The 13,396-nt window shown below is 40.7% G+C and overlaps 1 protein-coding gene across 1 annotated transcript in view; it reads left to right on the top strand.

The window, feature by feature from the left end:
- The window catches only part of ME3 (malic enzyme 3), a 289,196-nt gene that overhangs the window by 166,881 nt on the left and 108,919 nt on the right, over nucleotides 1-13,396 (top strand). Inside the window, exons 6-7 of the mRNA XM_029602267.1 lie at nucleotides 532-693; nucleotides 6,839-6,942. Coding sequence (XP_029458127.1) covers nucleotides 532-693; nucleotides 6,839-6,942 — 266 coding nt within the window. The remainder of the gene's footprint in view (nucleotides 1-531; nucleotides 694-6,838; nucleotides 6,943-13,396) is intronic.

Below are 13,396 nucleotides of genomic sequence, written 5' to 3'. Positions count from 1 at the left end.
ATCAACATAAACATTCCTGAGCTCCAATCTTAAGCATTTGATTTCCAGCCTTAGTTCCTCAGTGGCAAGGATTTGCATGTACTGTGTGCTTCCCAAGTGTTCCTGAATATCTTCTCTTTAACTGTCTCTTGAGCGCCGCTTAATTACTTGGCTGGTTTATTAGATTTGTACCTTTTTATATGTTGTACTATTATCAGGGCCACTGTTTTTCTTTTTCCTGGGAATTTCAATGTTATAACAAAAAAAAAAAAAAAAAAAATCAGTGGAAAACTGCATTTTCCCCTGATTTTTCTCCTATGTATAATAAGTCATTTTTCCACTGGTTGTTTTTTGTTTTAGCATTGAAATTCCCAGGAAAAATAAACTAAAAATGAAGGTCCCTGACTATTATGTAATGAAAAGTGAATTGTGTGCTAGCTATTTTGCAGCTAAGTTTTCTGATTGTGGATGTAAATAAACTTGTAAAAAAAAAAAAGTAGTAAAATTGTATTATCTTGCCACATTACAGACTCATTATTTCTTTACTTCTAGGCAATAGTAGTGACTGATGGAGAGCGCATTCTTGGCCTTGGTGATCTAGGAAGTTATGGCATGGGGATACCGGTTGGAAAGCTTGCCCTGTACACAGCATGTGGGGGCGTTAAACCACAGCACTGTCTCCCGGTCCTCCTGGATGTTGGCACAGACAACGAGGTAACCTCACTTGCTTGATCTGACCGGTCTTTGGAGCCGGGCTCTTGCACTTAAGGACACAAGAACATCACAACTTGGCATATGGGAGAAGGATATTTCAGAGGAAACTATAGTATTTACCACAAGAGCTAGAGCAGGTGTTGAAAGTTTTTTGGCCAAGTACCAAAAATACAGCAGCATTGCTGTCAGCGAGGAGGAGAAGTCCATTACCTGCTATTAATTAAGATGACTTAGAAAATAGCCACTGCTATTACTAGCAACGGTAACATGGAATAGATTTAGTTTTTGGGTACTTGCCAGGTTCTTATGGCCTGGATTGGCCACTGTTGGAAACAGGATGCTGGGCTTGATGGACCTTTGGTCTGACCCAGTATGGCATGTTCTTATGTTCTTAAGACCCAGAATGTCTGTGTGGTAGGAAGGAAAGTAGGAATGGGATGTGATCCTCCATGCTCATGTCCTGTCTCCACACATTCACATCTGGTCTCTTCAAGTCAGGCCACAGTAAAAAGGCTTGGGCTGCTGTGAAGCATTTTTAGAAACTCGTGGACTGGCAGTTCCTGACTCAGCTGATCTCGCACATTACGAAACAGCATATTCGTGAATTGCCAGCTTGCGAATTTTGAAAATACTCATGCTGGCAGTTGGGAATAAGGTTTGAGCTGAGCGGCAGGCGCATGCTGCTGGAAATGTCTGCGTGCCACATGCCAGCATGCATGCTGCAGGCGTAGATACTGCTAATAACAGGAGTTTGCCGTCTTCTCATTTAATGAAACAAAGTTTATCTCTGAAATTAGTCTTTAGTACCTAAGTGCTGAATTTTCAAACACCGGCCCACACAAATCCCGGCAGATACGCGCGTGGCCCGGCCGAGCTCGCACCGAGCACATTTTCTAAATGATCTGGCCACGCGCGTGTCTACCGATACGTGCGGAAGAGTCGGGGTTTAGAAAAGGGGTGGGGTCTGGGCGGGGGCGGGTGCTGACCTGGGCAGCGTGCGCCGGCAGCTGGCTGGCATGCGGAACTTAACTCATTTCTTCAGATGAAGTAAGTTCGAAAACAAAAAAAAAGGGTAAAAGAGGGATTTTAGGGGTCAGGGAGGAGAGGGGAAAAGGGAGGCAGAGTAGGTAGAGGGCATAGGAAAATTCCCTCCAATTAAGGAGTGGACTGGGAGGGAACTGGGAACAGGCTGATTGTGTCGCCGCGCATATTTTTAAAAAAATCACTCCATTGCGTGCGCGAGTTGAGACCCGCCCACACGTGTGCGCTGGTATCACATTTTATAATGTGCACACAGCGACGCGTGCATGTTATAAAATCGGAGCGTCCATGTGCGCGCACCGGGAACTGCGAGCGGGTTTTAAAATCCACCTTATAGTGCAGGCATTACTTTTGTTTGGGGGAGGGGGCACAGTTTATAATTTGGCAAATAATTATTTGAACAAACAAAAATGACCCCATATTTATAATAATAATAAGTCCCATACTTGTCTCTTATCCATTATGGAGGCAATTTTCAGACTGTTCACTTTGATGCAAAGTCTGGGGGTACTTTTTACCTGTTGCCTTTGCACCAAATTTGAAAGGAAATGTCTGTATGTATTTTCCTTTTGAAAATTGTTGTGGGACATTTGTGCCTGATTTTTGTGCAGTTAGAATTTATATGAAAAATAATGTATTTAGATTTGAAAATGCAGCCTGTGGGGGTAATTTTCAAAAAGACTTACATGATTAAAATCGAGTTTTACGCACGTAAATGCACTTTAAGCTCATAAGTGTTTTTTGAAAATTGCTACAACATATGCTACTTTTACACAAATAAATCCTTTTGAAAAATTCTCCCCCAGTGCATCATATTCTGATCCCACCCAAAATATGCCCTCAGAACATCTTTTCCCATTGCAGCTAAAAGTTCACACCTTGTTTTAGCTCTTTTGAGGAAGGCCAGTTTTTAAATTGCCAGTTTACCCAGATAAATCACTGTTTGCCTGCAGAAATGGCTTTGAAAATTGCCTTCCTTAGGCCTGATTTTTTTTCAAATTATTTATATACATACTTTATACGCATGAATGGCTTGTTAGAAAATTTGCAAATGACCCAAAATATAAGAGTCAAATTGCAAAATGCATACAAGTAAACCACAAAAGTCGAGGATTCAAAGTGCAATAAAAATTTCTTATAGAGAAATACCAATGGCATTCAAAATAGAGATTTGGAAGGGACTTTCATAACACCTGCTCTGGCGGAAATGCTTATGTACCGACAGGTCATGTGGACCGATGATTACACATGACCTGTCAAAAAGGTGAAAGCATTTCCATCAGAGCGCTTGTTAGAAAATTTGCCAGACTTTGCATGCAAAATGTATGTGCAGAAGTCTATTTTGCACAAACTTTTCTTCATGCATAAAAATTGCTGTTCCAGGGACTGGACTTTGGGCAGACTTCAGATTTACACACACACTTTCAATTTTAAAATATATACATGTAAATCCATACATAAACACAAGTTATGCAGTGGGGGACTTTATGCGCATACTTTTTGAGAATTTTCAAAGCAAAGGTATATGTGTTCTTTCATTTCCAAAATTTGTGGGAAGTCTGCAGGTTAAAAAAAAAAACCCTCCTGCAGACCTTTCCATTTTCCAAAATTACCCTCCCAATAGGGATTATTGGTCAGTCAACTATTTTAGTTTCTCCTTATCTGCCTGTTCTGTTCCCATATCCCCAGTGATTTAATACCTAGGAAAAATTCAGGATCTGTAAAGGAGTATACATCAGGAGTCATGGAAAAGACCAAGACCAGGCATTTAGCCTGGTCCAACTTAAGACATAGCCTAGAAGGGAATTTGGGTCCCGGGGCATTTCCCTAAGTAGGGAATAAGAGTGCAGGGAGGCCCTGGGGACGAGGAGAAGGCAGCTCCTCTGATAAGACTATTTATCGCTGTCACTTATGATGTAGAACTGATAAGGTAAGCAGTCCTTTCTACCTGTAAATAATAAAGCTGATTCTGTCCAGAATACTCTGTCCTCTGCAGCTCTAGTAAAGGCAAAGAGCACTCGCACTTATTACAGGGTCTTTGCAAGCTGGAGTCAAGGGATGAGTCTGCTTTCCCGTTCAGTGATTCTGACACGTTAAACCATCTCGGTGTTCTTTTCCTGTGATAATAGCAAGGAGCATAGCGCACATTGCATGGGTCATTGAGGTGTGGCTAAGCCCAGGTTTTATCAGACTACTCAAAAGAATAGTGAGTGAAGATGGCTCCTAGTATCATTTATCTGGTTTAACTGATTTTTAAGGATGAAATTGCTCATCAGTGATGCCAAAACAGGCAACTGGGATGATATTTTTCTTAATAACATATGATATGTTTTAATGTGTTTTAGTTTGTTGTAAATCGTTCAAGAGCATTGGATGGAAGGGTGAGGAATAAGTATCAATAAGTTCAGAAGTTTTTCTTTTTAGTTTGTCCCTGTTCCTAATGCAAGGAATTTCCTTCAGAAATTACACTGGTTATCTATTGTTCGGTGAGTCTATTTTGAAGCTTTGGTTTTGGCTTTTAAAGTTCAGCTTGACGTGGATCCGGCCTGTTTGGCCTGAAAGCTATGTTTATACCATCCAGATCACCTTTTCCGTTCCCAGTGGGATAGTGGTTTGATAAATCCATCTTTGCAATCGATGTGGCATGCCAGGGCCCATGCTCTGTGGGGGTTTTTTTTCTCAGCAGTGCCACACTTGTGGAATAACTTGTCAGCTGAGTTGCCACAGGCAGAGGAATTAAGGCATTTCTGAAAGGATATAAAGATTTATTTGTTCCCTAAATCATAGTGGCAGGAGCAATGTGTGATGGTGAGGACAGGGGGGAGTTGGCGCTTGGTTTTATTATGAGTGTTATATTGCAACCAGCCCTGAGCATTTTTCAGTAGATTGGAGAAATACTGACATAAATGTAAATGTATTCTAATCAAGCAACAGTGGAAAGAATTATTGTGTTAGTTTGCTGAGAATTATTGCACGTCTGTCCATGTATGCAGTAAAAATCCTGACTCTTTTATTTGTGTAATAGAATTTGAGCAGAAGCTGAAGTGATTGCTTCATGAGCTGTTCACTTAACTTATCTTCTAGATGGAACCTTCTTAACGGAACATTTCTAAGGATAGTAAAATATTTCAGGATCTTAATCCTCCCTGTGTCCTTTCACACAAACGTAGAGGGCAAATCCCTGGATGTTTCTAATTAACCACAGACAGGAAAAGAGCAATCATTTGACCCAGGAAAGGGAAGCAAGCTACCTTTGCTGTATTTTAGAGAGCTTAGTTTATGAAAGTCGGTCAAAATGTCCATTGAATTCAAGTAAACTCCCCTGCTACTATCGCCAAATATAGGGCTGCAGCTGTAGCTTTTCCATGCCTGGGAACATGCTGCAGAACTAATCTTTAATGATGCCGATTTTATTATTTGAACCAAACTACCCCCCCCCCCCCCCCCCAAGTTTCCAGTTGATCTTTCAGCAGCCATTTACTGTGATCTCCTATGATGGACTCGGAGGCTGCGGGATTGCCTACAGTACTGTTCAATGCTTCTGCTAAAGCCAGGCGACTCCATAGGCTGACGCATTGACAGACCAGTAAGTTACGCGATTTAGAAAACCTTTGCCTGAAAGCGGACCACCTTGATACTTAGTCGAAGCAGTCGTAAACCATCAACATCCGCTCGTTCCTCCTCCGTTCCGTTACGCGGGGGACAAGTCGGTGCCGAGTGCGCGTGCAGCCTTCTGCACGTTTTGGGTGCGGTCAGCAACAGGGGAAGCCTTTCTTTTCTTTTGGACAAGTCAGATGAAATGTAGCGTCATGCTAGGAGAAATCGCCACTTAAGATTGCGATGGACTCAGTGATGTGCTGCCGGGTTACTTACCGAGGGGATGTCCCATGAAATAATCATAAATTGCAGTGAAACCAGAATTGTGTGTTGTATTGAAAGTTCCACATGTGCGTGTGTGAGTGTGTGCAGTGGTGATTTTCTGCCAGGTCACTGACCTGAAACCTTTTTGAACTTGTTTCCTTTTCCCCTTTTCAGCTGGCGGGGAAGGTAGAGGCTGCCACTTGCCCCGACCTGGTATCCTTTTTATTTATTTATTTATTTATTTATTTTTCTGAAAGAACATTGCCATCGTATATGATCATATCCGTGTATGTGTTGGGGTGGGGGAGGGAAATCTTTTGGGTAGCATGGAAGCTTTGGAACAATGTTGGGCTATCAAGCAGCCTCCAATTCCATCAAAACCGATCACAGTAGATGGGTATTGAAAGATCTAGCAGCTTGAGTGGTGGGTGGATTGGTTCCTTCGACATCTAGATTTCTTCATAAAGAAGGGCATGAAAATTCATGCAGTCAGCGTGTGCATGCTGTGTACGCAATTCCTATTACTTTAGTTAACCTGTAGGAAGGTTTAGCATGCAGATTTTGTTTGTAAGAGCATAAGAGGTGCTGTGCTGAGACAGATCAGTGGTCCATCGAGCCCAGAAGACAGTGGCCAGTGTGGGTCACTTGGAAGAACCCAGCAAAGCCTACTAGGAAAGCCAGTTCCATATTGCTCGCTCCCATAAGAGGGAGGTGGAGACCTCTAAGGCTTTCTGGCTAAATAATGGTTAGAGGACTTGTCTTCCAAAATCTTGTCCAAATCTTTTTTTAAACTTGGCTCTATTACTAGCCTTGACTGTATACTCTGGCAACAAATTTCATAGCTTAATCTTTTGTCCAAAAAATAATACTTTTTAAAAATTGATTTAAATCTACTAGTAGTTTCTTTCTTGGAATGTCCTATGCTCCTAGCATTGTTTGATAGACTAAATAACTTTTCCCTATTAACCAGGTACTCATGATTTTATAAACTTCAATCGTATCCCCTTTAATTGTCTCTTCTTCAGATTGAAGAGCCCTAACCTGTTGAGCCCTTCCTTATAAGGGAGCTGTTTCATCCCCTTCTACCATTTTGTTTCAAAACCAGGAATAAACAAATTTATGCAAACTTTTGACACGTCTTTGATTCATGCATATTTCTGAAATGTTACCTTGTAGAGCATGTTGAGATCCTGTTTGAAAGGGTCCATATAAATCCAAATTGTAATGATTATTTCTGTTCCAGAATCTCCTTAACGATCCACTCTACATTGGACTGAAGCATAAACGAGTTCGTGGCAAAAAATATGATGATCTTCTTGATGAGTTTATGCAAGCAGTAACCAACAAGTAAGATTTGAAATTGCTCTCATAGAAATTTTCTCATGTAAGAGGTGATTAAAAGCTGAGCAAGCACATATTAAAAAAAAAACCCACAAACTTTGAAATTCTGACAAAGAAGGTTTGATCTGTCATGCTTGGTACTGCTGTATTTATTTGCTTGATGATCTGTGAGAGGGTTCAATGTTGAGAGCTACACTTCAGAATCAGTTGTATGTGCTCTGTAGCAATGGTTCTCAACCTAGTTATTTATTTATTTATTTAACACTTTTCTATACCGACCTTCATGGTTAAATGACCATATCAGATCGGTTTACATCGAATTGGGGAACTGTAACAAAAAAACAAACGTTTGAACAGGAAGAGCAAAGTTACATTCAACAAGGATAGTAAACTTGGAAGCATAGATAGCTGGAAAGAAAGGCCTAAGAAGGCAGTAAACAAAGAGTATAAACAATTGATGAATCAGGGGTAGCTCTTATTAAGTACTTAAAGGTAGTACAGAGATCCATTGTTCATGAAGGTTGTTCAGTCGTCTAGTGTGTATCAGGGGGATCTGAGAAGGCTTGGCGGAAAAGCCAAGTTTTGATGGACCATCTGGCCACTGGTTTCCAGGATATTAATAATGAAAATGCTTGAGATATATTAGCATGCAGGGCTTCCTTTATATGCAGATATATTCATTTTGGATGTGCTGAAAACCCGAGTGGCCAGATAGTCCCTCAAGGACTGGGTTGAGAACCACTGCTCTCTAGTGAATCTTAGTGTTGACTTCTAACTTGTAGATGATACTCATGCTTTAAGGTTTTCGTGTTCCTGATTTTTTTCCAGTTTTAAGTGGGAGGCAAGGGTGGTGTGGCATGGCTTGTCCTTTGCACTTGAATCCATTGTACCCTATAGCATAGCAAAGATGTTTTACAGTATTTCATTTCTCTTGTGGGTTGGAAATCCAATTCTAAACACAACCCTATTTGCCTCCTGCTAAAAGACATTGGTAAACAAATGGACTGTGAAAACCATACAGATCACTTCCTGTGTGCTGCAGTACAGTGCAATATTTGTGAGAAGACCAGTTGGGTCCTATTTGCAGAAAAATGTAGTGTTCGGCACAGCAATACTTTAAAAAAAAAAAAAAAAAAGAGCAAGTTTACTTTGAAGGGGCATGATCCATTAGGCTGTAGATATGCATCGCTGGTGCTTTATTAAACCTTGCCTAGGGTCATTCTATGATTCATCATTAGTCAAAGCTAAATTGTCGTACTCTCTGGAGACTAGTTTTTTTTTTTTTTTTTTGCTGTTTTTTTTGCCTGGGAAGTTTTGAAAGCCTATAAGCTTTTGTCCATGTGTGATTCATCTGATAACGTTTTTACAAGAATAATTTCCCTAGGATCCTCAAATGAAGCCTTTTTAGTTGAAAAGGTTAATTTCTCATGGACACGAGTTGTTGTTGGTCTCAAAGCTGCACCTGCACACCCATGAGATAACTACTATGTTTCATCGGAAAGGAATGTGTCAACATAAAAGGAAGAGACCTTTATAAAGAGCCATGGTTTGGTCTCCTAACTAATGCAGAATAAATGTTTATCCAGAGATAACTATTGGTTTAATAATAGTCACAGAATAATATATCCATGGGGAGGGGGAAAGATCCTTCCATGGTTAATGCTTTTGCATTTTGGATCAACAAAATTGTTTTGGGAAAACCTGCTAGTGACTTATTGGAGGACCGTGGGAACCCCCTGCATTTTTCTGTTACAGGACTGTAGTATCTCTGGACATCTGATCTGTTTGTTCTCTTTATTAATTATATGGAAAGGTTACTTGCACAGAGGCTGGATAATGGACTTGGGAGATGTGACTGTTTATAGAAGTCAGTCACTCTAGTCCAGGGGGCCCCAACTCTAGTCCTCAAGGGCTGCAAACAGGAAGGCTTTTTGGTGTAATCAAGCAATACAAATTAGCCTTGTTTGATAAAATGTATACAGTTATATCCTATAAATATTAATTGTGGGTATCCTGAAAATCAGACATCTTTGTGACCCTCAAGGACAGTAGCTGGAACTCCTGAACTCTCCAAAAGAATGGGCTGAAAAAGATGGAAAGATCATAAAATGAAATGGTCCTTTTAATCCAGAAATACAAATGTAAGCAAAAAAGCAAACTATCCCTCAAATTAACCCCTTTCCGATCCACCCCGAATTTATTCGTCAGTGAGCCTATTGTATTGTGTTTTCTCGTCCTGAAAGGGGTTAATAAATAAATAAATACCAAACACGGGATACAATCAAAAATATCTTTTAAAAAAATGGGAAAATAATGAAAAACCAAACTAAAGAATACGGCATCAGAAGTAAACTGTGTTACACGGTGTAGATCCACTGCCTCTCGGGCTGCAATGGGCCACAAGCAGTATCAGTTACACCTGAATTTTCAGTCTTCTGCCAGTTCCAATATCCTATTCCTTTATAAAATTAAAATTTCTAATGTGTTGTTTGCCCCTGAAGCAGGCGGTTTGATCCAGCAAAACATGGTCTCATGTTGGGCATTCTGAGCATCTATAGAGCCAACTAAAAAAGACATTCTTCGGTTTTATCTTTGAGTACACAAGATAAGTTATTTTTTTGTATTTTGTGTTTTTGGAGTAGTTCAGGTTCATTGGCGAGTGGTGGGTGAAATATGTGGCATTTTGTTACTTGTTAGAAATTAGTTTATTTTATAAAGGAATCTGATATTGGGACCGGCAGATGACTGAAAATTCAGGCGTTGTAACTGATACTGCTAGTGACCCATTGTGTAGCAAGAGGCAATGGATCTACACCGTGTAACACCGTTTACTTCTGATGCCGTATTCTTTAGTTTGTTTTTTCATTATTTTTCCATTATTTTTTTAAATAAAGATTTTTTTTTTGGCTTTATCCCATATTTGGGATTTATTTTTTGTTTTCCTTTTAATCCAGAGACTTTTAAGAAAGACATAGGCTATACTCTTTCATTGTTTTAGATGGCAGCAACATCAAAAGAACTATTTGTAGAATTTTTCAGTTTGATTGTATTGCATAGTTTTTCTGACATGATAGTATAGATTCCATGTTTTTTATTTTTGCAAAATTGGTTTTCTGTGACTAAGATACAGAACTTGATAAATTGTCAGCTGACTTTTTGGGAGGTTTTGTTTACTTTCAGAAATTGGAAGCAGTTTAATAAGTGCATAATAATACAGAGAGCAAACTCTAGCATTGGTGCTTATGATAGAAATGCAATGCTGTGATTGGCCAGATGAGATCACAATTGTGCTATAAATTCTACTTCCCACATGTTGATCTGGGTTCTTTGACCCATATTAAAACTGTTTATTGCCAAATGGCAATTCTATAAGTGCAATACGTCACTCCTGGGTGTTTTAGAACACAGGTTTTACCTCACTTCCCTTGTGCCTCACACATGGTCATTGCTGTTTGTGTGACACATTTGCAAGAAGATAGTGTTCATTATTTTCTTAATCTTTGCTAAGAATTGAAAACAGTATTCATGCATAACAACATGCCATACTGGGTCAGACCAAGGGTCCATCAAGCCCAGCATCCTGTCTCCAACAGTGGCCAATCCAGGCCACAAGAACCTGGCAAGTACCCAAAAACTAAGTCTATTCCATGTTACCGTTGCAATCAATAGCAGTGGCTATTTTCTAAGTCAATCTTAATTAATAGCAGGTAATGGACTTCTCCTTTAATGTAATGAAAACTCTTTGTTGAGCAGCAGGATTTTGGGTTCTATTTTCGAACACTCGGGGCGTCCACTAAATTTATTTTACAAAACACCTATGGCCTACTTGGAGGGCCCAATGCTTTTCTAACCTGCTGTTCCTGTCACCTTTCTCTCTCCCTTTCCCTTCAGTCAGGGTAACTGTTTGATTTTCTACAGAGCAACTCCTGATTTAAACAGTTTAATTGAGACTGTGAACTGTGCAGGAGGGAGAGAGGTGGTAGGACCAGTGGATTAGCAAAGGGCCAGATTGGGCTGTGGTGGGTCATATTGAGCTGGGGGGTTAAGGGGGGCTGCTGCCATCCTTTTCCTGCAGGCTTCAACCCCTTCTTTCTTCATTCCATCTGTCTTTCACCTCTCTTTCACTCTGGGTAGCTGTAATAAGTCCTCATCCTAATAAGTCCCCCTCTTTTCTTGTTGACTTTGATTCCTGGCTTCCCTTCTTGCTGGAGTCATCTTCTGCTTCCCTTATTCTTGGGAACGTTAACATCCATGTTGATGGCCTTAATCATGCTCCCAGTTACCAGCACGGTCACTGTCTTGACCTAGTCCTTTCTTCTAACGGCACTCCTCAGTTCATTTTCTCTGTGACCATCACCTGCTAACTTTCAAACTTAACCCTCCACCCTTACAGTCTCGTCCAGTCACCACCAACGCCCTTTAGGAATATCCAGGCTATTGGCCCCTGTGTCCTCTCTGGTACTGTCTCCTCTCTCCTCTCCTCTGCATCCTTGTCTGATTCTGTCAATGAGGCACTTTTTTAAAATAATACTATACTCTCCTCTGCTGTGAACATACTTGCCCCATCCCCTTCCCTGTCCTGTAAAAAATGCCAAACCTCTGCTGAGTGTTTCTTTCTGAAGTCCGGGTCCCATGCTAACTACATATATTTCAGATGAATGCTTCTCTTCTTCTGACCTGCTATTACATTTGCCAAAGATTGGGTCCATCTGAAAAACTCTTGCCTCCATCCCCCCACTGTCTCTTGACTGCTCTTGCCTCCCATTCTCCCTTCATCCTCTGCCCAGACTATGGCTGACTTCTTCCATGAAAAGGCTCACAAGATTAATCATGAATTCTGCACCAGTTCACCTCTGCCCCAACTTCATTCACCTTTTGTTTTTGCCTCATCACCCTTTTCTTTTCTTTTCTTTTTTTTTTTAATCATGGATGAAGCAACTGCCCATCTATTTGTTTTTCTCCTCCAAACTATACTACTGGTTTCTTGATCCCATTCCCACCTGGTTCCTCAGTTCTATCTCCTCTGCAATCATCTCCTCCATCTGTCACATCCTCAATCACTTGCCACTGCAGCTGTCCCATCTTCCTTCACACAACCCCTCACTGGACCCTGCCTGCCTAACAATTATCCTATCTTAATCTTCTCTTTCACATTCAAACTGCTTGAACATGTTGTTCAACTTTGCTGTCTTGACTTTCCTTCATCGCAAGCCATTCCGGATCTGCTCCAGTCTGGCTTTTACCCTCTACTTTCCACAGATACTGCTCTTTTCAAAGTATCCAGTGGACCTCTTCATGGCCAAAGGCTTATCCTTTTTTACCTATCTATTGCTTATCACACCATTAATCAGTCTACTCCTTGATGCACTGTATTTTTACTGTATCCTCTGGTGGTTCTTCCTCCTCCACTATTGGGTAAATAATAATTTTGATTTATATTCTGCCTTTCATACAATTCAAAATGGATTGCATTCAAGTACTGTAGGTATTTTTCTATCCCCAGAAGGTTTACAATCTAAAAGGTTAATTTAATAGGCCGTGATGTGATTAACACACAAAAACAGTGTTTATTATGTGATAATTACATATCACAATGATATAATATTCACAAAATTGCTTGATATTTTGACCTAAAAACCACCCCCTATTGAAATTGGCTGCTTTACATTTATTTGCATGCATGCAAAGTAGCTATTGCATAGGTAATCCTGTGCAGATAAAATAATGCAGCTGGCCAAAGCCGAATTGTTTCCCAGAAAGAGAGCTACAGCTGAGGAGTTGTAGCTAACTTTCTTGGGAGCATTAGGGCATTAATACACATCCCAGTGCTCCTGGCCTGCTTCTAAAAGGGACATGCAACCCAAAAATAACCCTCTTCCTAATGTGCAGAAATCCTCCCTGGGGTCTGAGTAGCTCTCACCCTACCCCCACCACCAGTAGATGTAGCACTAAAGTAAAAATAAAATAAAATCACTGGATGGGCCAATTGGTCTTTTTCTGCTGTCATTTCTATGTTTCCAAGGACAAGCAGGATGGTAGTCCTCACACATGGGTGACATCATCAGATGGAGCCCTGACACAGAAAGCTTATGTCAAAGTTTCTAGAACTTTGGCTAGCCACACTGAGCATTCCTTATACCGCACATTCACGCGGGGTCCCTCTTCAGTCTCTCTCTTTCTGCGGGGCTGCAGCATTGCGGTTTTGAGCTCTTTTTTTGGCCTTTTTGGCTTTTTCTGGAAAACTTTTCGCTTAACGCAATTTTCTTTACAGTAACTGCCCTTGTTTGCCGGGTTCCTCTCGGTCCTCCTCCCATAGCATTCCTTGTTAAGGGTTTTCAGTGTTTATTGGTAAGCTTCCTTTCGCGGTTGATTCCCCATGATCGTGGTGCTTCTGGCAATTGATCTTACCTCCCGTTTATTTCATCTCGTCATGGCCGCATCCGGGTTTGAGCGATACCCT

Source organism: Rhinatrema bivittatum, chromosome 5 (assembly GCF_901001135.1).
Source record: "Rhinatrema bivittatum chromosome 5, aRhiBiv1.1, whole genome shotgun sequence".
Classification (NCBI taxonomy): Eukaryota; Metazoa; Chordata; class Amphibia; order Gymnophiona; family Rhinatrematidae; genus Rhinatrema; species Rhinatrema bivittatum.
The sequence above is the reverse complement of the archived record's forward strand: the minus strand, read 5'-3'. Positions and strand labels throughout refer to the sequence as shown.